The sequence below is a fragment of the Mirounga leonina genome, unplaced genomic scaffold (assembly GCF_011800145.1).
Source record: "Mirounga leonina isolate KUSES-001 unplaced genomic scaffold, KU_Mleo_1.0 Mir_95, whole genome shotgun sequence".
Classification (NCBI taxonomy): domain Eukaryota; kingdom Metazoa; phylum Chordata; class Mammalia; order Carnivora; family Phocidae; genus Mirounga; species Mirounga leonina.
The window spans coordinates 8,465,326-8,493,185 of record NW_023270865.1 but is presented as its reverse complement, the minus strand read 5'-3'; the positions used below and the strand labels follow the sequence as shown (position 1 = coordinate 8,493,185).

The 27,860-nt window shown below is 39.6% G+C and overlaps 1 protein-coding gene across 2 annotated transcripts in view; it reads left to right on the top strand.

Moving 5' to 3' along the window:
* CTNND2 (catenin delta 2) overlaps positions 1-27,860 on the top strand; it is an 893,404-nt gene that overhangs the window by 695,791 nt on the left and 169,753 nt on the right. For both annotated transcript variants that reach the window (XM_034998887.1, XM_034998886.1), the window contains exon 12: positions 26,207-26,390. In XM_034998887.1, coding sequence (XP_034854778.1) covers positions 26,207-26,390 — 184 coding nt within the window. The remainder of the gene's footprint in view (positions 1-26,206; positions 26,391-27,860) is intronic.

Sequence of the window (27,860 nt, the reverse complement as noted above, 5' to 3'; positions counted from 1 at the left end):
GTACTTTGTCAAATGCTTTTTCTGCATCTATTGAGATGATACACAGTTTTTGTCCTTTCTCTTGTTGATGTGATGTATCATGCTGATTGATTTGTGATTACTGAACCACCCTTGCATCCCTGGAATAAATCCACTTGATCATGATGAATGATTTTTTTAACATTCAGTTTGCTAATATTTTGTTGAGGATTTTGGGATCTATCTTTTTAAGTGATTTTATAGTCTGGTTGGAGCAGATGTTTAATTTTGTATGAGTTCCAAGCTTGCTCACAGCAGTGAAAGAAAAGAGACTTAGGGTGCCTGGGTGGCTCAGTTGGTTAAGCGACTGCCTTCGGCTCAGGTCATGATCCCAGGGTCCTGGGATCGAGTCCCACATCGGGCTCCCGGCTCAGCAGGAAGCCTGCTTCTCCCTCTCCCACTCCCCCTGCTTGTGTTCCTGCTCTCGCTGTCTCTGTCTCTGTCAAATAAATAAATAAAATCTTTAAAAAAAAAAAAAAGAAAAGAAAAGAGACTTAAAGGAGAGAGAGAGAAGAAAACTAAATGCATTTGCTTTTCTTTGGCAGTAGAGTCTCAACTTTGGGGTACCCTTCTCAGACAGGGTGTGTGTAGAAGCTTTCCTCTTTGCTTCTGACCCTGGAGGCATTTTCTGATGCACGTAATGACGTTTAACACCTTATCACATGTACCTTTCATTAAGAACATTCATAGGCAGGACAGTGTTAATTTGCTTTATCTTCCATGCCACTTTCAGTAGACTTCCTAATGTTTTACTGAATTAATAAGAAGTAGAAATTTGTATTTAACACACAGTTGTGGTTATGAGATGAACATGGATCATTTAGGATTTTCAAGCAGTTTTATCAATTTAATAATTTTCTGCAAAACTGCCCTTGCTATTAACTTAGCTATTGGAGTGTGCAAACACAGATGTGAAATTTTATTGTCATGTATCAACTTCAGATTGAGCACAACTATTTATAACTTGAACCCAATGAAAATGGGATTGCAAGGGAAGAAATGATCACATGACCCCAGGATGGGAACTCTCCCACAAGCAAGCCAGTCTGATTAAGTAAGCCACACAGTCAGTGAAAGGAAAGGAATTGCTCTCTACAGTTCGCTGATGAACCTCCAAACACCAGGGTCTTATTAAAAGTCCTTTTACCTCCAGGGAGTCCTCTTACCATCTCTGGGTAGCTTTGCTAAATGTAACACTATCTGAGTTGCTATGGAAACAGCTATATCTATGCAAATTACTTTTTAAAAAATCATTAGGCCACCGAAAGTCTGCCTGCCATATGAAATTTGCAAGGACTCCAGCCCACAGCTACACTTGGCATTGTTAACGCCTCTCTAACTATCCCGTTTCTTTTGCTGGGCTTGTTTCTTACAAATACTACTGAATCCTTGAGAGAGATCAGCAGCAGTAAGAGTTGAAGGTGGTAAGTGGAGGGCTATCCCTTGCAGTCAGAGTTTTGAGGGTTGTGGGTCATGGAAGAATCAAGTTACTTGGACATGGATGGGGGAAGAAAGAGGCTGAAGGTAAATCTATTTAAATGCCCACTTCTCCCATCCATCTCTCTCCGCCAGTAAATAAAAGGCACTGGCATACCCAAGCAGGCCCTCCTGTGGAATGCAGGTGTGCCCACGCATTCACACACACGCTGGTATGCTCACACACAGCATGCTGGTAGCCCCTGGATTTGGCACACATGTACATCCCTCACACAGCCTTGTCCTGCCGGGCACAGTTCTGCATTAGAAGGACTGCTGTCCCCAGCTTCCTTTTGTGTATCTGTTTGATACTCTGAGCTTGGCAGGAACCTGCATCGTGCTCCGACTGGGCTTTGCAGCTTTCCCCCGCTGGTCACCCACCGCTGCTCCCCTGAGCATGGCATGTCCTGCTCGGCTGGTTGTCACCATGTCACCTGCTGCTCCCTGGGCAGAGTGCCTCCGCAGGTATCTGCCCTGAGCCCCCAGGAGGCTAGAGCTAGGAGGTAGTGTGTGACCCAGACAAGAAGCACGGCCTGCTGCCCTTCACATTATGGGTTGTTCTGGGATCCCACAGCAGAGTTTCTTATGCCCCACGCATTACTAAAATAGCCTTTTCCTCTTTACCTCTGTGCCTTTCTGGTCTCTGGGCTGGGGACAGGTTCAAGTAAGGGCTCCCATTCTGGTCCTGAGTCCACACTTCCCATCACTGCCTTGTGCTCACGGTACCTGGTTTTCACTCAAACCGGCTCTCTCCTAGAGGGCTTCCCCACCCCGCCTATCAGTCACTGCCTAGCTCTCCTGGCCTGCCCAGATACGTCCTGATCCCCACAGTGCGCAGGGCTCAAGTTCTTCCCCAGAACCCCCTGGGTCCACATCCTGCCAGACTCTGCCAGCCCCAGGCCTCCAGGCTGCCGGGAATGCTCCGTCCTGTCTGAACTCAGCCATGGACAAGAGGGATCAGCTCAGATTCCAGCCAGCAGTCCTGCCGCTCATGAGTCCTTTATGGCGGTTGCCACTTTCATCATTACAAGGCTGCATATTTCAGTTTGGTTCTCAGAGGAGCCAACTCTCATTTCCATGTTCGCTGTGGAGTCATGGGACCAGGAAAGTCTTGCCCAACTGAGCTCTTGGGGAAAGATGGAGAAGGGACTGGAGCCTCCAGAATCAGCCCACCTCCTTGTGGGCACCATGATGCAGACTCTATAATACGGGAGGCACACGAGCATCATTTATGCTTCAGGAGGTAAAATTTGTAAGTGAGTTCTCAACCAGTCACAATTTTTTTTCTTTTAATGCCTTAACAATTAATCTATAATTCTACCTACAAACGAACTGTGTTACATGTTAAGCCCATATTTTCCTGCGGACTTTGCTAGTTACAAAATTAGTGCCCTAGGTTCAGCCTTCCTTCCATCAAGGTCAGTGTTCTGAATTTTTTCTTCAAAGAGCAGAACCCTTAGTAGTACATTATTCCCAGCAAGTGAAAAGTGCGTCGTGTTCTTTACCCCCACATGGGGTTGAGAAGGAAACAGTCAAAGGCTAACATCATCTGTCCTAAACCAAAAGTTCTTCCTTGTTCCTGGTTTAAACAGAATCCATTTAGAATACAAATACTTGCTTTCTCCAAGTGTGTGTGCGTGTGTGTATAAAGTTAGAGGTCATCCAGGCTTACTTATTCAAGGAATACTTTAAGCTTTTAATGAAAGGGTATAAATTAGATGAAATGTCCCCAGACCTCAAATTTACTTTTAGGAGTAAAGGTCAGAGTGTGATTTTTAAAAAAACCACATCTCTTATAATAAAAAATCCCTTTGTGAAAAGAATTGAAGGAATCATAGATTGTCAGTGTTATATATGGAAATACATATATTTAAAGGTATAATCCATATTTTAAATGATAGCCTTATCTTAGGAAATACAGTATACTGCTCTGCTTTTATCTCTAAAAAGAAATATTTATGTGATTTATCTTGAAACGTTTATGTGCAGGAAAATGTGGTCATCTGAAATTGAGAAAGTTTAATCAAGCCATGAAAAATTGCTTATTACCAAATATACCAACTCCATAATTAATAATTATTAAATATATGTTATCTCTATGAAAAGAAATTTTAAGTAAGAATTTTTGAGCTATGAACTATTGTAGTTGTGTAGTCTCAGAGAGATCAGTAAGGCGTAGGTCTTTCTTTTTTAAGAGATATATCTTTCTAGCAGATAAATTTAAGTATAAAATCTACAAGATATTGTATTTACCTTCTTTGTACACCAAATTTATAAATATTATATTCTTTTCCAGGTTGAAATGATTAAATATGATTCCTCTAGATCTAATTAATTTTAATGATAAAATTTTATATACTATAAATTTCTAATTTTACATACACTTATAAAAATAGTAAAATTCTACTAGGCTCTACTGACTTGTCTCCTCTCAAATATTCTAGGCTTCTTCATTAGCTCTCCCCTTCATTTTGTTGGTACATCTTTTATCATGAGGCTTATTAATCATACTCCCCCCACTCCAGTATTGATATGACAGACTTTCCATTCACATTATATAATAGATATTTGATATCAACTCCCTCTATCATGAATATTAACCCATAAGGTCCTTAAGGGCAGGGACAGTGTCATAGTCCTCTTTGTCTCGGTGATGCTCAACCCAGTACATAGATGGAGGTCGGTAAATTTCTCCTGGATTCAGCTGTTAGAAACTCTATTCCAGTTTCCCTCTTACTTACTGAGCTGCCTATCAAAATCCAGGCCTCACACATACTCAGATATACAGCCAGCAACCACTGTTGTGTTCCCCTTTCTGCTTACTGAGAGAGAGGATGACAAGTGGCAGACTTGCCTATTCACTGACTGTTCATCCATCTCTGATTGAAGTGAGAGCTTGTGTGAGTTATCCTGGGTGGCAGGGTGTGAACACTGCTGTGAAGAATGCCAGAACATGATTGCAAGGCTCAGAATGGGCAAGGAGAAATCACTTTTCCTTCTCAAACAGTTTGAACCCATCTTGAATTCAAGGCCAATTTTTTTTTTCTTTTTCAACTCTTCCTTTTCTACTTTATTACCTTCACCTCCACAAACACCACCATTACCACCTCCACCACCATTTCCATCTCCATCTCCACCTCCATCACTACCACCACCTCCACCATTTCTACCACCACCACCATCAACACCATCACCACCTCCACCACCATCCTTACCACCACCAACACCATCACCACCATCACCACCTCCACCACCATCCTTACCACCACCAACACCATCACCACCATCACCACCTCCACCACTATCCCTGTCACCACCACCATCACCACCTCCACCACCATTTCCATCTCCATCTCCACCTCCATCACTACCACCACCTCCACCATTTCTACCACCACCACCATCAACACCATCACCACCTCCACCACTATCCTTATCACCACCACCAACACCATCACCACCATCACCACCTCCACCACCATCCCTATCACCACCACCATCACCACCTCCACCACCATCACCACCTCCACCACCATCAACACTACCTTCACTACCACCATACCAGTAGCTGCCAGGAATTGATGTGTTACCTTATATACATTTATCTGATACAAACAACTTAACATAGTTTTTTAATGAATTGTTACATGTTTTCCTATACTAGAGTTGAGGATACTTTTCATCTAATGTATGCTTTCATCACAAATCATAATTCGACTGAAGAAATCACTGACAGTGCTAATTATTGCCATAAAGAACAGCTCAATATCAAAGATCACAAAGATTGTTTTTGCAAGATATTTTTCATAATTTTAATGGGTGATATAAGCATTTCTACCTAATAATTAATCATATGTCACTTAATGAGGGCATATTGTAGATCTAATAGCTCTAAGCAAGACTAAAAGAAATGATGTCCCTCAAACTCTTACTTCCCCTAAATATTTTTTTCTACTCTCTAGGAGTTGATAGATAAAAGCTGTTGTAATCACTTATAGTGCATTTATTTTGTACATGCATGTGTATATATGTTTTGATTAATTTTTCTATTAAAAAACTCTGGAGTCTCAAATAAATAGTGCCTTCGATTCTTGAGTAGACCAAGAATTTCTTGCTGTTTTTTTAAACTAACAATGTGAGTCCTGACTACAGTTTGTTGGATATCACCATGTTGTAGATATAGAATTGGTAGGAAACTAAAAATCAAATACCTTAAATTTTTAATTGAATATCAGTCTTCCTATCTAGACACTTAGGAACAAAAGCACAAAGATTTCCCTTGAATGTAAGGCACAGAATATCTACAACCCACTTTCCACTTGGAACCCTAACTTCAACTTATATAGTCTTCACTGAAAATCAAAGTGTTTTGGGATTTGTTGAGGTTAGCTAAGGGATATAATACTGATCCATCTTTACAGGTGTTACAAACTCCATCTGTTTATAACATTCAGTCACAGGAATGGGTACCCGGACCTCATTAGCTCAGACTGAGAAGGGAAGTTATACTTTAATGTTATTATCCTTACTCTTAGTAAGAGTTTATATAACAAACTTATTTGAAAAACATATCAGCAAATCCTACCACCTTGGTCTTTGATTATGTCATTTGCTCTTTTTTTTTTAAAGATTTTTTATTTATTTATCTGAGAGAGAGAGAATGAGAGAGAGCACATGAGAGGGGGGAGGGTCAGAGGGAGAAGCAGACCCCCCGCTGAGCAGGGAGCCCGATGCGGGACTCGATCCCGGGACTCCAGGATCATGACCTGAGCCGAAGGCAGTCGCTTAACCAACTGAGCCACCCAGGCGCCCCTTTAATGTCATTTGCTCTTGATGGTGTCATTTGTTCTTAAATCTGTTGGTTATGGGGAGAAACAGATGGTATTTGAGTAGGACATGAATCCCTACTGTGGGGTGGGAACGTTAATCTGACAGCAATGACATGATGGATTGGAATAAATAGCCTGGTTTGAGATAAACAAAGGTGGTGAGAACAGTTTGGTTATTGTGGTATTTCAAGCTAGAAATAATGCTTCAGAATCATGACAACAGAGTCCAATTAGGATGTTATGAATCCAGAGTTCCCATTATTGCAAGCTAAGGAAGCAGGGCTTTCACAGTAGTGTGGTTGGAGAGAGGGGTGAAAATTACCAAATAGCTAAGTAGGAACTCATTCCTTGAGTGAGTTTATCCTACTCTTCAACCCTATCCATGTTACTACCCTCAACCAACAAACACAATGTGATGGATATACTTACTGAAGTGGATGGATAGAGCTTTATGCTCTCAGACACTGGCAACAGAGAACAGAGTTTGCCTTTGAAACGGTGTAAATGTTAGTATCCATTGTCAACAACGTACATGTCTGTTAGCTACAGGTTTCCAAAGCCTTTATATACAATCTGTTTATAATTGTTTAAGTTTGCTCCACCAAGAGACAAGGTAAAGGTGGGAAATAGCAAAGACAAATGTCACTTGGATTTTAAAAGGCAAGATTAGTCCTAGGAAACAAATTAATTAAAAGACATCATTAAAAGTGAAATGTAGGTGTCAGTAGACAAAGAGTCACAAAAAATGACAATTAGAAATAAGAAAAAGAGGTAATGCTTGTCTAGGCATCAATACCGGTTCTGATAACTTCTGAATTCTTCAGGGTCTTCCTAACTGCAACTTTTAGTAGCTTTATTTATGTGTTTATTCCCCTGTATGATCCAGCTGGGAAATAAAATAACAAAAAAAAATATGAACTGGCATTTCAGAAAACAACATGCAAGCAGCTAATATGCTCATAAAAAGAAGTTTAATTAAAAGGAATGCCAGTGGGAAGGAGGCACCATGTTTGGCATTAAATCTCCAAAGACGAAAATGGTTCCTGGTGTGCAGCATTGGCTAGCGACCACAGAACTGTCCTGTTGGTGAAAATGTCATAGGTTCTTCCTGGAGAACATTTTGGCAATGTGCCTCAATATTAAAATATGCAGGGGAGGGGGGTGGGGGGATGGGTTAGCCTGGTGATGGGTATTAAAGAGGACACGTTCTGCATGGAGCACTGGGTGTTATATGCAAACAATGAATCATGGAACACTACATCAAAAACTAATGATGTAATGTATGGTGATTAACATAACATAATAAAAAATTAATAAAAAAATTAAAATATGCAGACTCTTTACCCAGCAATTCAAGTTTTAGGAATTTATACCAAGGAACTATTTTAAAAAAGACCTCCAGAGCAAATGAATTAGTATATGGAAAGTGTTTAAAACATTTTCAGGCACCCAGTAAGAGCTGATGTTGGCAAAACAAATTAGATGCAACCTAAATGTCTGTCAGTCCAAGATTGGATAAAAGAGTCCATCAAATAGAACACGACCGCACATTAAAAATTAAGATGTGGTTAGTTATTTGTTGATATCAAAATATCAACAAAATGGCATCTGTTGAATGCAAAAAGTAAATAGCAAGTATGCTGCGGGTCTATTTCTGTAAAATGACACACGTCAGCGTATGATGAGCATAGAGAGATGTACAAAAGCGTGTTCTTCGAGTGAATTTCTTTTTTCCTTTTTTTAAAACTCTTTTGTCCCATTTAAAGAGACTGAAGATTTTAAGGTCATCATGTGTTAATTTTATAATCAGAAAAAAATAAAGCATCTCAGAGAATTTTCAAATATATACCAGAACAGGCACTTGGGGGGAACTTAAAATTTGATAAAAATTAACTGTATAATGTAAAAGGGAGTTTATCTTATACTCTATACCCACAGAGAAATTGTTAATGGCAAAAACATCAGATGCATTGCAAAATTTGGTTTGAAGTAAAACATAGAAATTCCAAACTTTTGACATAATGACTAAGTAAAAGTTGCCTTCAATTTTCAGGAAACAATGTAGTTTTTATACTAACCTGAGGGTTAGTCAACAGATAAATGCATTACATGTGTTCCGCATATTCAACAATATCTCTAAGTCATTTTATCAATTTTGTAATTTTACCTGAAGGAGCAATGCCGAATGTCACATAGCATTTAAATAAGCAAGATTGTCACTTTTCCTAAATTGTTTTCTGAAAATCCTATTACACTTTACATTGCAGTCATAATAGAGGCTTTGCCATTATGCATGCTTTGCCATGCTCTGGGTATGTTGCTGCGGCTTTGATTCGGGAAATACCTAAAATCAGTGATTTTATCCCCTCATGTCATTCGTTCTGCTTATAGGCACTAAATATGGGCTGTAATGATCAACTGGATGGCTCCCTTTCATTTGTCCTCAATCAACCCATTGATGGGCCTAAAACAGATGCTTTTAAATGAGAACTGCAGTGAGGCATTTCATAAATGTGCATAAGAAAAGGAGAAGTTAACCTTTCTGATTACCTGTGATACAAAAAAAATAAAAAAGCAAAAAATAAATAAACTTCAACTAACAGGAAGGTGTCATCTCAGTCTCAAGAGGAGCCATGTTTCTCAAGGTTAACTGCTTGTGCAGCTAAAATTTTTATAGCGCTTTTCTTCTTTATGCCAACCCGCCTTCAGCACCAGACCCTTAAAGGACCAGCCCTGGGCTTTTGGTTCTTTATTGGAATTCTGTTTCTGTGACTACCTCCCATTCCGCAGTTCTGAAGACCGTCTAAATGCAGAGGGCTCTAAATTTCTCTCTGCTGGGCCCCAGACTCCAGCATCCAGCTGCCTCTTGACATTGCCATTGGCTGGCTAATTGGTATCTCAAAGTCAACACATCCCCAACTGCAATCCCCAATTTCTCCCCCACCCCTCCATCCAGTCCATCCAGTCCATCCAGCCCGGCCAGACCTTCTGTGTCACACTTGACCACTTCCCTCTCTGCAGACCTGATTGTCTCTCCCCCCACCCCCCCACCCCAACCCAGAATTCTGAAGTGATCAGCTCACTTCTTCCCTCATTTCAGCCTGTTCTCTGCCAAAAGCCTCCAAAATGGTATCTTTAAAAACCAATCACCCTTTTTGGAGTGATAGAAAATATTTTGGAACTAGATAGAGGAGATGGTTGCACATTCTAGCGAATGTACTAATGGCCACTGATTTGTACATTTTTTAAAATGGCTTATTGTATGTTATGTAAATTTCTTCTTAATTTAGAAAAAGGCTTTTTTTTTTTTAAAGCTACCCTTGTACCTGGGTGACTAGTTGGAAATGTATCTTGTACTTTGTTTTCTAGTGCTGTGGATGCACCAGGAAGGAATGAAACATAATAAAACATGTTGTGACAATTACCTGCTTAATGTTATCCCACTGCACTTATGGATAAAAGAGAAACTTCTGACCCAGGCATCTGAGGCCCTTCTTAGGATGTGTCCCCTGCTCACCCACTTTAATCAGGGTTCCGGCAGGACATGTAAGGCACACTCGGCTGGGATTCTGGAGAGAATTTAATGAAGGTCCTTTTTTCCAAGATGTGGGCAGAACCAAGAGACCACTTGGTCAGTCAGCTAGTGACTGTCACCAGTGGAAACAGTGAAAAGGAAGCAGTATTTCCAGAAGTCAGGAGCCATGGAGATGAGGTGCTGTAGCCACAAAGGGTCTCAGCCCTATGGGCATAACTGAGGACGGGGAGCATGGGAAGCAGAAACATCCCACACTCTCTCCTCGCGCTCTACTACCAATTCCGCCATTGGCTGAACCCAGCTGCAAGCCAGAGGGTGCCTGGGAGACTCAGCACAAGGGCACAGTTGGGCTTTGGGGGTTTTGTTTTTTAAGCGCAATGGGAGGGGCACCTGGGTGGCTCAGTGGGTTAAACGTCTGCCTTCGGCTCAGGTCATGATCCCGGGATCCTGGGATCAAGCCCCGCATCGGGCTCCCTGCTCAGCGGGGAGCCTGCTTCTCTCTCTCCCTCTGCCGCTCCCCCAGCTTGTGCTCTCTCTCTCTCTCCATCAAATCAATAAAATCTTAAAAAAAAAAAAGAGCAATGGGAGTTGGTAGGAAACTGGAAAAATCAAATGCCTTGAATTCATAATTGAACATCAGTTTTCCTAAGACACCTAGAAACAAAAGCACAAGGGGTTCCCTTGAGGCTAAAGCAGAGAGTGTCTATGACCCACTCTCGAAGTCTTAACTTCAACCTTACTGAAAATCCAGCTAAGCACAGAGGAAGCGAGTGAAATGTCCGTTCCACCATCCCCCACACTGTCTGGCCATGCAGACCTTCCTTTTACTTCCTAAGTAGGCTGTTCTCTCTGTCCCGGTCTCAGCAGCCCCACAAAAGTTCCTTTGAGACCTGAGACCCCTGCCCCTTTTCCCACTATCTCCCCAGCTGTCCAGAGGAGCTTTAGCAAAATCACCAAATGTTGGTAGAATTGAGTTCTTGGGTGGCTTACTCTCTCTAAGTCTTTAAACTGTTCTGCTAGACAAAGAATATTCTCTTTATTGAATGAATAATCAAATCAATGAACAACTACAGGATTGAGTGAGGTAGTTGGGTCATGATGACATCAAAGAACATGATCACAGATCAGGAGATCACTAATCACTTGCCTTCTGTCAAAACAGGTAGTTTTTTTGTTTTTTTGTTTTTTTGCATTTTTAAAATTTTATTATGTTATGTTAATCACCATACATTACATCGTTAGTTTTTGATGTACTGTTCCATGATTCATTGCATATAACACCCAGTGCGCCATTCAATGCGTGCCCTCTTTTTTTAAAATTTTTTATTGTTATGTTAATCACCATACATTACATCATTAGTTTTTGATGTAGTGTTCCATGATTCATTGTTTGTGCATAACACCCAGTGCTCCATGCAGAATGTGCCCTCTTTAATACCCATCACCAGGCTAACCCATCCTCCCACCCCCCTCCCCTCTAGAATGCTCAGTTTGTTTTTCAGAGGCCATCATCTCTCTTGGTTCGTCTCCCCCTCCGATTTCCCCCCCTTCATTCTTCCCCTCCTGCTATCTTCTTCTTTTTTTTCTTAACATATATTGCATTGTTTGTTTCAGAGGTATAGATCTGTGATTCAACAGTCTTGCACAATTCACAGCGCTCACCATAGCACATACCCTCCCCAATGTCTATCACCCAGCCACCCCATCCCTCCCACCTCACTCCCCACTCCAGCAACCCTCAGTTTGTTTCCTGAGATTAAGAATTCCTCATATCAGTGAGGTCATATGATACATGTCTTTCTCTGATTGACTTATTTCGCTCAGCATAACATCCTCCAGTTCCATCCATGTCGTTGCAAATGGCAAGAACTCATTCCTTTTGATGACTGCATAATATTCCATAAAACAGGTAGTTTTTCCGTATTCTTCAGCAAGAAGTCACAGTTCAAGAAGGTAACATTGATGAACTCAGTTAAGTTCTCCATAGCTGAGATATGATAACTTCCACTGGTTCTTCACCTTGCTAGTCTTACAAAAAAAAAAAAAGAAAGAAAGAAAGAAAAAATGCTGGTGGCAGGACCCACTTAGACCACTTAGACCAGAAACCCCAGAGATGGGGCCTGCGCATATGTATATTTCTTAATTTTCTCATGGTGGATAGGAAAACTACCATTCTGGCATAAGACTGTGATTGCCCAAATGATATTTCCTTTTGACTGTTGAAAAATGCATTTTTTTTTACTCAATTAACTTTTTAGTGGGCATCTACTATACAATTGATCCCATGGACATTAAGACTATCTTCATATCTGCAAGTCTTCTCTCTCTCTCTCTCTTTCTGGATACCTGGATGCCTCGCTCCCATTCCATGTCTAATTATTCTCATCCTTCAAGGGCCAACCAAAGACCCTCCCCTCTTCCAGGTAGACTTCTGTGATCCCTTCCCTGGGTGATCTTTTGTTACCTGAATTCTCATGGCACATCATTTCTGAGGGCTGGTGGATTTTTTTTTTTTTTAAGATTTTATTTATTTGACAGAGAGAGACACAGCGAGAGAGGGAACACAAGCAGGGGGAGTGGGAGAGGAAGGAGCAGGCTTCCCGCTGAGCAGGGAGCCCGATGCGGGGCTCAATCCCAGGACCCTGGGATCATGACCTGAGCTGAAGGCAGACGCTTAACGACTGAGCCACCCAGGCGCCCCTGGGGCTGGTGGGTTTTATCATATACAACCTGATAGTGTAAGTTTCACTTTTCACTGGGCAAGTGCCTGCTTTCTCTCCCCAGGTAGACACTGCTTTATTCACAGTATGTTACCCAGAGTGCATAGCAGTCCTTTGTTTTCATAGGTATTCACAAAATATCTGCTGAAAAATTAAAACCAAAGAAATGGCACAAGGAAATGGAAGTTTCCCCAAATCTCTAATTTGGGTAGTAGATTAGCTTGGGGAATATGAAGGGGAGGGAAATATGCTTAGAGGAAAATATGCAGCAACAAATGTTCAAATGTGGAGTTATAGAAATGAAACTCAGAAACACAAATTTGAGAATGGCCAGCAGAGATAATAGTTGAGTCTTAATGTTCTTATCCACTGTCATCATATTTTCCATGAAAAATAACCTCTGAATAGAGTGTCTCTAAAAGTCAAGATAATTTGGACTATGAGAGCCTATATTTATATCCCAGTTCTTTCTCTCTTATTTGTTACCTGTCCTTGGGAGATTTTTGTAACCTCTTAAATCTTTAGTTATGAATCTGTAAAATGAAATCAATAGCAATACCTCTCTCCCAGGGTTGGGGTAAAGAATTAATAAAATAATGCATGTGACATGGTAATGGTTCAATAAATGAGGACTTGTGATTACCATTGGTATTGTTATGATGGAACAGCAATATGAAACAGTTTTTATTTAATGGAAAATAAGACCTTGTTTTAAAATTAGTGCGGTGGATAGGGAAAGGATTTGTTTTAAAATTGCCCTTCATCTCAATCTGGTTTTTGTTCAGTATTTTCTCCATGGAAGATTATAGCTGCAAATTTTTAGTACAGGTCAACAGAATTAAGGTTTGCAAGAAAAAATTATTTGCAAAAGTTGTTTCAAAGTGGAATATTCTTCATTCTATGAACTCAAATGACTCCTTAAAATATCTCAAGCTACATGACCCGAGGCTAAAAAGAAACTGGCAAAAGATGAAAAGCAGAACATTCTCTTGTGTTCATGTGTGTTGTACTTCAAAGGACTGCAAACCACATCACCTCTCTCCAATTTCAAGTAGCAGATTTACATGCCTAACGTCTGTCTGATTGTTCCTATGCATAATGGCCAGACTACTGACCTTCACTTTCACCTACATGTGTAATACCCTTAGATGAGCGACTCAACTGCTCTCTGTCTCACTTTTCTTCATCTGTACAATGGAAATTGCTGAAGGTTTACATGAGTTAATACATGCAAGATGATAGCAAAAATCCTCATGTATCACAAGAACTCAAAAATGTTAGGTATATTTGGCTATTTTTCTTCTCGTTTTCTTTTTTTTTTTCAGTGTGCTCTTATTTTGGATGCCCAGCTCAGTCACACTCTGAAAATCTGAGATCCCTGTATGTGAACATCATCATGACTCGATAATGTCATTCATTCCATATTCTTTCATTCAGTAGGAACTATGGATAGCCCACTGGGAGCTAAGCTCTTTTTAATCCTGATGATGTGAGAGCTGAATTAAACTTCCAGCCTGATTCCCAACTCCTGCTCTTCTCACTCTGCCACCAGTCTTCATCAAGGCAGCTTCTTGGTGAGAACCGTAGGAACCAAGGTTGCACTTTAAAGTGGCCCCAATATAGAAAAGTGTCCCCAGGTATCTTCTTTGCAGGGATTCTTAGCTAAGGATGCTCCCACAAATTCAGTTTGAGTCTTTATGTTGATTCCTGGCAGGAGGAGTGAGGAGGATGTGCTTGCTACCTGTAGTATAATAAAGAAAACCTCAAGGAGATAGCCATCCTTATCTTTGTGCAAGGTTCTATAATTTCATATTTGCCTACTCACTCTAAGCCCAGAGAGTTTGGAATGGCAGCCTGGGGCCCAACCAAGAAGCGTGTGGGGCTTTGCAACTTATGGGTTATGGTACTTATTAATACAGGTGCAAACAGTGTAACACCCATGGTTATCCACATAAAGTCATGGCTTTATGGTCAGTGGATGCCCTGCAGTTTCAGGAATGTGCCAGGCTCTGTGTTGAAGATGAAATTAGCTTATCTACTCATTTTCAGTAATATATGTCGTTTGCCAACTGTCAACTCCTCCAAAGACCACCAGAAAATCCTATAGATCAGCAAAGCTAAGTTTATTGGATTTACTATAGTAATGGAGAATACCACCTGGTAGGAGTCAAAAGGGAAACTGGGCAGTGTATTTATAAAGCTGTGGGTCCTTGGCTGGGTGTTTTTAAGGTGGGTGTTCCAAGGCGGGAAACACCTGGGTTTGGACAGAGTTAGAACATAATAGCTCTGGACTGGTGGCATGGGGAGGCAGGGGTCATGAATAATAGTTTGATAAGCAAACTATTATTTTTGATAAGCAAGCTGATTAGTTCACAGTCTGAACTTCCAGATGTAGGTATTTTCTAGAACAAGCAGTTGGATTAGTCTGTTCCCATATCATTTAACCCAGGGCCAGAAATTATGGCGCTTTCACCTCCCATTTTCTAAAAATCATTATATCATGGAGCTGATTGTCTCTGAATCTCTCTCTTCCTCTCCCTCTCTCATCCCCCTTTTTTCTCCCTTCCATCCTCCCTCCCTTCCTCAATCATTTTTGATTAAGTTACTTTATTTAATACATGTGATTTGGACTATACAAACCTACACAACCAAAGTATAAGAAATCATCTTTATTACTACAAAGAATATGACAGTTGTCAGATAAAAGGACGTAATCTTTAACTGCAGTCACTTTTAGAAAAAGAGGCCCAGGGCCAGGTTCCAGAGATTATAAAACTCAGCTTGGGTACTTTGGTGACATTGTTTTCAAGGTCTGGCTTACCCAAGGTCACTGAGGAAGGATCTAGTTTCACGCAAGCCCAATTTTATATTCCTAACTCTTGATCTCTTGGGAATTGAAAAATAAAGAATTCTATGGTTCATTTACAAAATGTTGTGTTCAAACATGAACCCATGACTTTCACAGATGGTGACTATCAGACATTGACATCTTGTACGGGAGGAAAATATATCTTTTTTTTCCTGTACCCCTCTTAGGTTCTCCGGCTGGGGTCCTGTAATTTAGACAAGCAAAAGACAGATTAATGAGAGAAAAACAAGTTTCTTAACATGCATATGGCACATACATGTGGGAGCACACAGTGATGCGTTGCTCAAAGAGGTGGTTAGAATTTGTGCTTATATAGCATCTTCAGCTAAACAAAGGAAAAGGGGCTTGGGGCTTCAGAGAGGGGGAGACAAGTTATGGGAAAGTGACTAAGAAAAGTATGGTCAAACAAGGTTGTTTGCTAATGTTTGATTACAGATTTAAGTTGGTGTTTTCTTCATTGGTAAGAGTCGTTAGGAGTCCTCTTCCTGGTACAAAAGAGGGAGACATCTTGACAAATGGAAATTTCCTTTCTAAATGTAAATTTCCTTTACAAAAGGACAAGTTGTGCTGACTGGAGAGTTTTTTCTACCTGGTGGTTGGTGCTCAGTGGCCTTTCACTCAAAATTATCCATATGCCAAGGAGCTGTATTTGGGGGTGGCATATTTTGGTACCCTTCACCTCCAAATTATTTTCAACTACAATTTACTTAAAAATAAAATACCGTGAGAAGAGCTTCTTCCTTCTTAGATAGGAGCTGCACTGCCTGGTCCCAGCTGAAGATAAGCCTCATTTCTGATGACTCAAATCTGGCTTGTTATTCCTTTATTGTAAACACTTACTATAATTCAAAAGAGCTTAGATCTACAGAATCCAACTTGAGATGGAGAGAGATATCATAGACACACCTAAATTTTGATGCTTTCTTCAAAAAAAGTCACCATCTTTTGTCTATAAAACTACCTCGTTTTCATCAAAATTAGTTCCAGCTCTGAAACCAGTGAAGATCATATCTTAAATTATTAATAAAAATTGTAAGTGAATATGGGCCTCTTGCCTATACTAATCTGTACTAGCATGTTCGACACTTTTAATGTGCACTGTTAGTGCTAAAATTTGAACATCAGAGTGTTGCTGGGATCAGTTTTGGCTTTGGAACGAGACAGCACCTCAACGTCCATGGCTGCGTCAATAACCAAGTTGTTTTGGAACTTCAGGAATTAAAACCTCTCATGGGGCCCAGGTAGATGTAATCAGCTCAAACCAGAATTTGCTTCGTTTGTAAAAGCAAAGATCTGATTTACTTGCTAATGTGAAGAACAGCTCACTCTTCATCCATTCTGGAGTTAACCAAATGCTATACCTATTTTGAAAATAAGCAAGGTTAATTCTGCTTGATTCTCTGCATGTAATGCGTATGCGATGCTTTTAGAAAGAATTCTGTACTGGGGCTAGAAGCCAGCAGTGGTAATAGTGGGGTGACAGGTTATGGTTATTGAGTCTGACAATCTAGTTCTTCTGCCTGCTCACCCCACACATTTATCAGCCCCTGCAGCGCTCTCTCATCTCCTCACTACCTCTGTGAGACTCTCAACTCAGAATGATTGGGTGAGTTGAATTCTAAAAGGATTAACCTTCACCTAAGCCCCGTGGTTACTGCACTTTCTTCTCCTGGAATGTTAAAGAGGAGAACGCAGAGGTCATTCGTTCTGGTCAGCCAGCTCCTGGAACTCTGGAAAGAAAACCTGAGGAGTTTTGGCCTAATGAATTAGCCATTTTCTTTTAATTTTTAAAATTATTTTTAATGGTCCTAAATTTAGGTTCTTTATAAATTGGGTGGTGGGAATCACTTAGCATCAAAAAATGGATTGCTCTTGGGCGAAGGTTTACAAAAGTAAGATAAAACTTCCAATCTTAACAAAGAATTTTTTTTCTCACATATATCCCAGAAATATTGATATTCAATTGATAAAATCCCCTCAGGCTTTGTCACGCTATCCAGCATCCAATCCTAATTTCCTAAAACAATAATATATACAATTACTTATAAGATTTCCTATGATGCATGACACTAAGTGCTTAAATTAAATTCTTCTCTATAGCTCTGTTAACAACCATCTTTATTATGTGTGTTTTAAAACACTCCTCCTCACGCCTAACAGAATGACTATCACATCCATTTCCTCAGATCACTGTTCTCAAAGTATCATTCACATAGCACATTTTTAAAAAATAATTTGTACTGTTTTTGAGATAAAATTGACATAATGCATTGTGTAAGTTTAAGATGCCTAAGGTGTTGGTTTGATACATTTGTGTATTGTAACAGGTTTACTACCTAGTGTTATCTAACACATCTGTCATGTTGCATAACTATCACTTCTCCTTTGTGGTGGGAGCAGTTAAGATCTAGTCTCTTAGCAACTTTAAAGCTTATAATACAGTATTGTTTTGTATGATCACCACGCTGTGCATCAGATCCCCAGAACTTACTTACCTACTCATTGCGTTTTTATACCCTTAAATATCTTAATTCTCCCACCTCCCAGCCCCTGATGATTACCATTCTACTCTCTGTTTTTATAAGTGTGGTTTTTTAGATCCCACATGTAAGTGGTATCACGGTGTATTTGTCTTTCTGTGGCTTATCTCACTTAGCATAATGTCCTCAAAGTCCATCCATGTCATAACTGGCAGGACTTCCTTCTTTCTTGTGGCCATGTGTAATATTCCATATATATGTATCCCATCTTCTTTATCCATTCATCCACTGATAGAGGGTGAGGTTGTTTCTGTATCTTGCCTGTTCTGAATAACAGTGCAGTAGACAGAGAAGTACACATATCTTTTCTATATCCTATTTTCATTTCTTTTAGGTATGTACCTGGAAATGGGATTGCTGGATCACTGGATACTAGGGTATTTCTATTTTTAACTTTTTGAGGATCCTCCATACTGTCTTCCATAATGACCCCACTAATTTACATTCACCCCTGTAGTGCATAAGGGTTCCCTCTTCTCCACATCTTCACCAATACTTATCTCTTGTCTTTTTGATACTAGCCATTCTAGCAGGTGTGAGGTGAGATCTCACTGTGGTTTTGATTTGATGAGTGATTTCAAATATCTTTTCAGGTACCTGCTGGCCAATTTGGTGTCTTCTTTAGAAAAATATCTATTCTGTTCCTCTGCCCATATTTATTCAAATGTTTATGTTTTGTTACTGAGTTGTAGGAGTTCCTTACGGACTTTGGACATAACCCCTGGTTCGATATATGGTTTGCAAATATTTTGCCCCATTCCTAGATGGCCTTTTTTTTTTCTTTTCATTTTTTGCTGTGCAGAAGCTTTGTAGTGTGATGTAGTCCCATTAGTTGCTTTTTACTTTGAACTGCCCATTATTGTAGCAACATTTTGGTAAAGTTTGTCATTGACTTAAGGTCAATGGTTTTATTTTTAAAAGCGTTAAATGAGGGTGGTGTGCCAATCTTGTTGAGGCTCTCCCATATACCATCGGGGAGAACTTTCAAGACTGCTAATTCACAACCACACCTTGAGGGTCATGACTTCTCAGTGATAGTTGGAAGTGTTTCACTGATACACCCAAATACTCAGATGCACACACCTAGATACCTGCATGCAACATGCACGTGCACACATGCGCACACACAAATGCACACACTCGTGCACACGCACACACTCATGCATAAGCACACACACTCATGCACACGCATAGAATGAGTGTAGGGTGTCATGGGCCTCCAGATTTTGATCAGCCACCTTCCACCCACCCAGGACTTCAAGCATGAACAGGTGGGGATAGAGGAGGCAGGTAACTCATTTGCCCCCATTCTTCTCTCTTCTCTCCCTTCCCCAGGTGCATAAATTTTCACTCTCAGAATAAGATGAATGATAGATTCATTTAAAAATAAATCTTCATAAATACATCAAGTTAATTTTTAATTAGCTGATGAATTAAAAATAAATGTTTAAAGCATTTATTTAAAATGAATTCAATACAACTTGTCTTTGGTTTGAGCCTTACCCATGTTCAGGGATTGTGTTTTAGGTCTAAAGATTAAAAGCAAATGAGGGGTCACAGGAAAGACTTGCATAGCCATAGGCAATGTTTGATTTTATCATGATTTAAGACTTACAATTATTAAAATACATTTTCTGTCAAACTGAGTTTTTTAAAGATATCCTTTACCTCTTTTAGGGAGGAAAAAAAACCCACAATTACCCTCTATTAAAATAAAGTATCCAATGAAAGTAATTAAGATTTTATTAAAGAAATTTTAATAAACCAGTTACTGCTCATGAATATGGATAATCTCAAGGAAAGGAGCCACCCTATGCCTGAAATAAAAATAAACTATATTTTAAATATATTTAGTATACATAATTAGTTATTTAAATGTCTTCTCAACTACACCTACCGTCAAAATTATATTTGGAACAGTAATAATTTTATACTGTAAGGGAAAGCTATTGAATACATATAATTAAAGGAAAGATGCCATAAAACAATTTTATTGGAGATTTTAATCTCAAAGAAATTAACATATTTTCATTGGGTAAATTGAAATTTGCTAGTGACCATCAACCAAAATACTAAAACATCTTTATGTTACTTTCAGATAAGAATAAATGAAGTAGCTTGCATGGTTACTAAATACCACTGTGAATTCAGTTTATTCCACCGTTTTTTCACAAATGGAAATTTTAGCACTACCTTGGCTAATTTAGAATTATCAAGGAGTTAATAAAAGATAATTGCCCAAATAAAGCCTTAGAGATAAGCCTTCTAATGCTAAATTGACTAATGTTTTTTAGTGATACAAATTTTTCTCTACTAGCTAAAAGTAGAATTTCTGTAGAGTCAAGGGTTATAATCTCATTGAAGTAACATTTTGTATTCTCATTTGGATTTATTATTTGTAACCTCTGCTATTTTATTTCTTTAAATCATGACTTCATTTTGCCACACTGTAATATTTAAGGAGTGCACAATGCTTGGAGCACCTGTCATCTGATAAGGGTCTATCATCTAGTTATTGGTTCTTTTATTTATTTAGCACCTGTTTGGTAAGCACCTAATATGTGTCAGAGCATAGTCTATATGCTGTATGTGTTCTGTATGCTATGAACACTCAGACAGACCTGTTGTTTTCATGTCATGGCCAGGACCTTGTTGTGGGGAAGAATAGTGAGCAAAGGGCAGAAGATCAAATAATAAAAAAGCATGGAAAATAGGAAAATTAAAATAGGAGATCTGATAGCGAGTGTCGGGGAAGTAGTTTAGAATGATCCAGAAATGTTTCTCTGAGTTTTTGCACATTTAAGGTACATGTGAGCAGAAAGAAAGATCAGCCTTGGAAAGGTTGGAGAAGAATGTTACAGGCTAAGAGAGCAGTAAATCTAAGAGATCTGAGCTACAAATGAGTTTGTGTGTTCAAGGAGAAGAAATATGGCCATGTTGGCTACAGTAGAATGACTGTTACAACCATGGAAGGACCCTGAGTGTAGGGACATTTTGTTTTATTCAGTAATATAACCTCAGCATCAAACAGAACCTGGCACCTAGGTCCTTAATGTGCATGGAGTGAATAAATGAATGAGTGATTCAGGATGAATTTAGAGATGTAGTGGAACTCCTGACCATGAAGCTGTAAGAAGAGGTTTAATTGTATTTGAAGCATAGCAGTATTTTAACGGGTTGTGCGGTATTGAATGTTGGCTCCCCAAAGGTGTCCATGTCTTAATTCTCAGGGCCTGTGAATGTTATCTTACATAGTAGAAGGGGCTTTGCAGATGGGATTAAGTTAAGGATCTTGGGATGGGAAGGTTATCCCTGATTACCCAGGTGGCTCAGTGAGATCACAACATAACAGGGAGGCGGGGGTATCAAAGTCCGAGAAGGGAATATGATAATGGATGCTGAGGTCAGAGTGAGAAGGGCCTCAAGCCAAGGAGCACAGGCAAACCTTTAGAAGTCAGAAAAGACAGGGGCGTCTGGGTGGCTCAGTTAGTTAAGCATCTGCCTTCAGCTTAGGTCATGATCTCAGGATTCTGGGATCAAGCCCTGCATCCCTCCCCCTGCCTACTCCTGCTCTCGTAATCTCTCTCTCAAATCAATAAATAAAATCTTCTTTAAAAAAAAGACGAGGAAGTTCTCTTAGAGCCTCCAGAAGGAGCACCACCCTGCTGATCTGTTTTAGACTTAAGACCTGCAGAATTGTAAGATAATAAATATGTGTTGTTTTAAGCACTATGTCCGTGGTAACTTGTTACAGCAGCAATGGAAAAATGAAACAGGATTATTCCACATTCAAGAAAGTGGCCATTTAATAAATTGCAAACATGAAGATGGATACATTTTTAAAAGTTAATCACTCAGAGTGCTCCCTTCAGCAGCACACATATTAAAAAAAAAAAAGTTCATCATTTATAATCTAAATCAAAATGCATTTTTTATTTAGTTGCAGTGTTTAGCCGGATCCTCCTTCCTAGATCTTCTGTTCTCTCACAATACACTTTATGAAGAGGATAAGAGAACAAGTGGATCTAAGTTATAATGACAGGGGTAGCTAAGAAAAAAGTGTTGTGGGGGGGGGGGGGATGAGTCCAGAGACAAAGAGAAAGGAGAGGAAGGAGAAGGAACCCCATACAGTGTCTGAGTGTCAGGAGTCCAGGAGTGACAAACCTGGGTGGTTCTGGCTCAGCATCCCTCAGGGGGCTGCATCATCTGAAGGCTTAGCTGGGGCTGGAGGTCCCACTCCCAAGGCGGTCTTTCCATGGCCGTTGGCTGGAGGTCCCGTTCTTTGCCACATGGGCCTCTTCAGGGCATCACTTGAAGGTCCCCCCAGTATGAGAGCAGGCTTCCCCTCAACAAGCAATCCAAGATAGGGCTTGGAGGAAGCCACAGTGCCTTTTCTGTGACCCAGCCTCAGAAGCCACCCACCATCACCTCCACCATATTATGCGGATCAGAGCAAGTCTCTAAGTCCAGTGCTCATGCACAGGGAGAAGGATTGGGCTCCACCATTAGAAAGGGATGTCAAAAGAGAGAAGAACAAAAATGTTAAACCAGCACAAAAGAACAGAAGAAAGAGGAAGGAGTGAAGAGAAATGTGAGCAGAACAACCATTTCTTCATTTCTTTATAGAGAATGCCCAGATTTGGTCGTTTTTCTCACTAATCTCTCTCCCGTCTGCCAGGACTAATGGATGTGTGTCTGTCTGTCTGTCTGTCTGTTTGTCTGTAGCAAGACAGCTATAGAGTTCTTGGCTGTTACCCACTTTTGACTTCTGCCAGGCATGTCAGCGTTTATCTCCAACGGCCCCAGAAATTTGTGGTTCTACACTCAAGCTTGTCTCTGTGTCCAGATAATCTAACCCAAACTCAAAGTTTTGAGGGCTCCTTGCAACCGGTTGACAGAATTCCCCCCAAAAGAAATTCTGCCACATTACATCCACTTGACCAAGTCGTCACCCAAGCAGAGGTGATAAAAGCAGCCTCTGATCAGAGGTCCACTGTAGCTCTCATGGGTCAGGAAGCACTTGGGGGTTGCAGATGTGAAGTAATATAGAAAGTTCAGAGATGGGGCAAGCGCTGTGATAAGCTCTCTGGAATGTGAAACACAGATGGAGCCAGCCTGGAAAGATGCAGCAAATGGGAACTAGGAGACTCCTGTCCGTGCTCCGTTCTGAATGAGCTTATCCTAGTTAATGAATTAATGAGGGAAGTAATGGAGAGAAGAGCCCAATAAAGACTTATCTTGGACCATCTCCTTTCCATCTGTTCACTTCTATCAGATATTAGATTAGACCTTTACATTTCCTTTGATTTTCCCCTCTTCTGACCTTTTTTTCTGATTTTTAGAAACCAGTAAGGGTGCCTGGGTGGCCCAGTCAGTTAAGGGTCTGACTCTTGATTTTGGCACGGGTTGTGATCTCAGGATTGTGAGATTGAGCCCCGCATCAATGCTGGAGATTGTCTCTCTCCCTCTGTCCTCACCACCCCCAACACCATGCTCACTCTCTCTCTAATTAAAAAAAAAAAAAAGAAAACAGTAAAAACTGCTTTATTATCATAGAATGCCTTTAGATTCTTTTAAATTCATTGCATGTAAAAATGCAAAAATTTCTCTTTTGCTATTTAGCTTTTAGAGGAAATGTATTTTACAGCAAAACACGCCACCCATATTTTAGAACATTTACATGCCCTAATTTTCTTTTTTTAAAAGATTTATTTATTTATTTGAGAGAGAGAGATCATGAGCAGATGGAGAAGCAGACTCCCCACTAAGGAAGGAGCCCAATGTGGGACTCGATCCCAGGACCCTGGGATCTTGACCTGAGCCGAAGGCAGACGCTTAACCAACTGAGCCACCCGGGTGCACCTACATACTTCAGTTTTCATGGATTGATATTTTCAAATCAGGATTTCAGAATGAAAAAATCTAAATTTTCTGTCTGTATGTGTGCATAGTATACTTAGAAGAATAGACATAAACCCTTGAATGTGGTACTTTGAAAAGTTACCTTCAAATACTGGGATAGACATTAATTTCATTTTAATGTGCTTTTTAAGTTTGCAAATCTATTTTATTAGAAAAAAGAATTTTTGCTAAGATTGGAAATGAATGTATTTTGATTATCTAAAATTTAATAAAATATTTCTTAATTGAATGAATACACAGCTTTATATATTATTTAAAACAAGATAAATGTACATGATAATATTGATAGCATTTCAAATCCATCTGAATCAGAATATATTTTGGGGCACTTTCTGTGTACTACTGAGCATTTTTTGTGTACCCAACTTACAATACCAACGGCGATGCAAACCTGCACACAGAAATTTATAGAAAATGGTCTATATGCTAAAGCAGGGTGGGGAAAAATCTTTCTGTAAAGGGCCAGATAGTAAATTTTTTAGGCTTTATGGGCCATATAGTCAAACTATATTCAACTCTTCCCTTGTGGGCCATAGACAGTATGTAAATAAACAGGCAGAGCTATGTTCCAATAAAACTTTATTTACAAAAACAGGCAGGATTTGCCCTCAAGCCAACCCCCTGTACTAGAGGATTGATTTATACGTAATGGGCACCAAAAACATTTTATTTCCTTTGCATTTACCTCAGTAAAATTCCCAGCAAATGTTATTTTGAAAGACAGTTGAAAAGAGTTTGTCTTGGGGCACCTGGGTGGCTCAGTCCGTGAAGCGTCTGCCTTCGGCTCAGGTCATGATCTCAGGGTTCTGGGCTCGAGCCCCGCATCGGGCTCCTTGCTCAGCAGGGAGCCAGCTTCTCTGTCTGCTACTTCCTCTACTTGTGCTCTCTCTCTGACAAATAAATAAAATCTTCAAAAAAAAAAAAAAGAAAAAGAGTTTGTCTCTACAGTCACATTTTTATAGAACCAATGTAAAACTGTCCCTACAGTTATGAACAATCCAACATTATCAACTTGCAGATTAATATTATTCATGCCCTTGATAAGTTCAACATATACCATGAAGATACTAATAAATTTCAGGAATACCTGTGTTCTGTTTGTTCTATTCCTAACACAATAGACGAAACACAATCTCGTCTTAAAATTTACTGAAAGCTTATTAAACAAGTAAGATGGAAGTTGTGTTTCTAAAGATAACCATGATATTTTATTCTCAGTATCTGCAGTGATAATGTCTACTTAGATTAGTCTTGAGAGAAAATACAATTTTTCTTTCATAAAAAAGTAGACTATAAATCTGTTTCCTTTACCTTTATGTGTTCTGTTTTGAACAATAACAAAAAATACCTTAAAAGGGGGAGGATATGTACTATGGTGAGCGCTGTGAATTGTGTAACACTGATGAATCACAGACCTGTACTCCTGAAACAAATAATACATTATATGTTAATTTAAAAAACTGTTTTAAAAAGAAAAAATAAAAACATTTTCAAATATTATAACTTCTATGCAATACTGATGAGTTTTTCTAAACTTGATCCCATTTTAAGGTTTTGTTTAAAAATATTTAAAAGCCTAAAAATTTCCACCTGACCTAAGACCTTTGCTTTTGCTCTGCCTACATTAATGATGGTTAATAGTCTGTCCACTGCAGACATGCTCTCCACTTTCTGCTGCTCTCTGTCCTAGTTACATAAGGAAGACCAATCTCTGGGTCCTCCATGAGCATTGCTTTCTGAGAAAAACTGACAAAGCTGTCACAAGTGACAGTAAATTTAAATTCCTTGTTGATCCCGTTGCCGTCAGACCTGGTTCTGGATTTTCATAAGGTCCCACGTAATGGTGGCTGGTTCTAAATGGAGGCCAAGTCAATCCGACAGTCCATATGTGCATATTGAGATCTGGGATAAAACCAAGATGTCCTACTAGTTTGTAGCTCAGATAACTTTCACAGCTCTTCCATCTTGGTTAGATTTTGGATACTTGGTCCCATTGTATTAATAGTAAACAGAAGTCTGGTTGGTATCCTCCATTCAGATCAGATCTCCAACTTGTTACTCATCATGATGGCACAAAGACAATCATAACACAGGTCCTCTGCCCACTTGTCAGATTTTCACAACGCCCCTTCAGTGGGTTCTCACAGGTGTTAAGGAATTAAAGATATGCTCTAGGACATGTGCTCATCCTCTCTTCATCCTTCCTGCCCATGCTGTTAACTTGATGAGGGAAAACGCTTTGGAAATGAGAAAAAAAGAGTGGCCATCCCAAAGCTCTGTGTATGTGTGTTTTGCAGGAGTCCTTTGGAACCTCTCATCTTGCGACGCACTCAAAATGCCAATCATCCAGGACACTCTTGCAGTGTTGACCAATGCCGTGATTATCCCCCATTCAGGCTGGGAAAATTCACCTCTTCAGGATGATCGGAAAATACAGCTGCATTCCTCACAGGTGCTGCGAAATGCAACTGGATGCCTAAGGTGAGTCCCATCCTGGTGGCCCTCCTCCTGCTGTCATTCACTTTGTTTCTCTAACTTCAACCGCTGTTTCACTGAGGATCAGAGTGTCCCAGAAAGATGGTAAAGGAGGATAAGAAGCTAGCAAAAACGATTTCTAATGAGGTACTAAGGAGGGGTAGACATCTTCCACTATTAGTTTTTTACTTACTTAACATGTTTTCTTGGGTCTTGGGCAAAAAAATAAACATTTTCATTCCCACCAAAAATAATTAGTTTTTTAAAAGACAATAGTTCACAGTAATTTCCCATGTTATAATATATTATGCATATAGAACAGCCAGGCAGGCCAACTGGTTGGGGGAGGGCCTATGGCATACACATAGGGATCTAGTTAACTGTCATCGCTAGTTAGTTTCATTTTTTATTTTTAAAAAATTTTCTCTGTGACTGCCAGAACTATAATTGCTTAGAGATAACTTCTTAATAAAGTCTGTTGTATGAGATGTTTTTTTAAATAATAAAAGTAGCAAGTACGTTCTAATTCTCTCAATGCACTTTTGCAAAAATCATCCCCCAGAAACCTCTTGAGAAGCCTTAGAATCATCTTTACTTTTGTTTAATTTTTGCTCTTAGAAAAGAATGTAATAACCAAGATACAGTTTTTCCCATCTCTGGAAACTGTGCTCCCAAGGATGCTGTATTTTGTACCAAAGTTGGAAATCTCTGCTGGATAAACTTAATGATGAGATGAGGGCAAAAGGGTGACTCAGACGAACACCCAGTCAAATAATCTATATTTCAAACATAAAATGTACAGAATTGTTTTAGCTGGCCTGCCTCAAAGCTGTCATTTCTCCTACAGTTGATTGGTTTCTAGGTGCAAAAACCAGTCTCTCCTGAGGAGGAACAAAATCACTTTGGTGACATTAATAATAATTATCTCATGAATATTTATAACAATGCTCCCAACTTCCAGTCTTGAGAAGAGTGGCGTGTTTGTGTAAATGTGCGTGCATAGAGGGAGATAAAGTGAGTCTGCCTCCATAAATATCGACGTATTCACAGACAGGAATAGGAAATCCTCTAATGATTTTGCTTTTCCTCAAGGTCACAAAATAATGATCTTTGGACATGATTTCTCTGGCAAAGCTTTACCATAAGCCAGATTTACAGTTCTCCAAAACTCCCTGTTGAGACATTTATTTTATAACCTCTTACATTCTGTTATCCTTCAGAAACCTCCTGCCCTACCAGAACTATAAGTCCTTCCAAAGGCTAAAACTGTAGACACTTCTCACTTTTTATACCTGATTTTCTTAGTTCAGTTATTTGCAACTATTATAGGTAGTTTTTTTTTCCCCTCCTGAGCATCTTTGACTTATAAAGAGAAAGAAAGAAAGAAAGAAAGAAAGAAAGAAAGAAAGAAAGAAAGAAAGAAAGAAAGAAAGAAAGAAAGAAAGAAAGAAAGAAAGAAAGAAAGAAAGAAAGAAA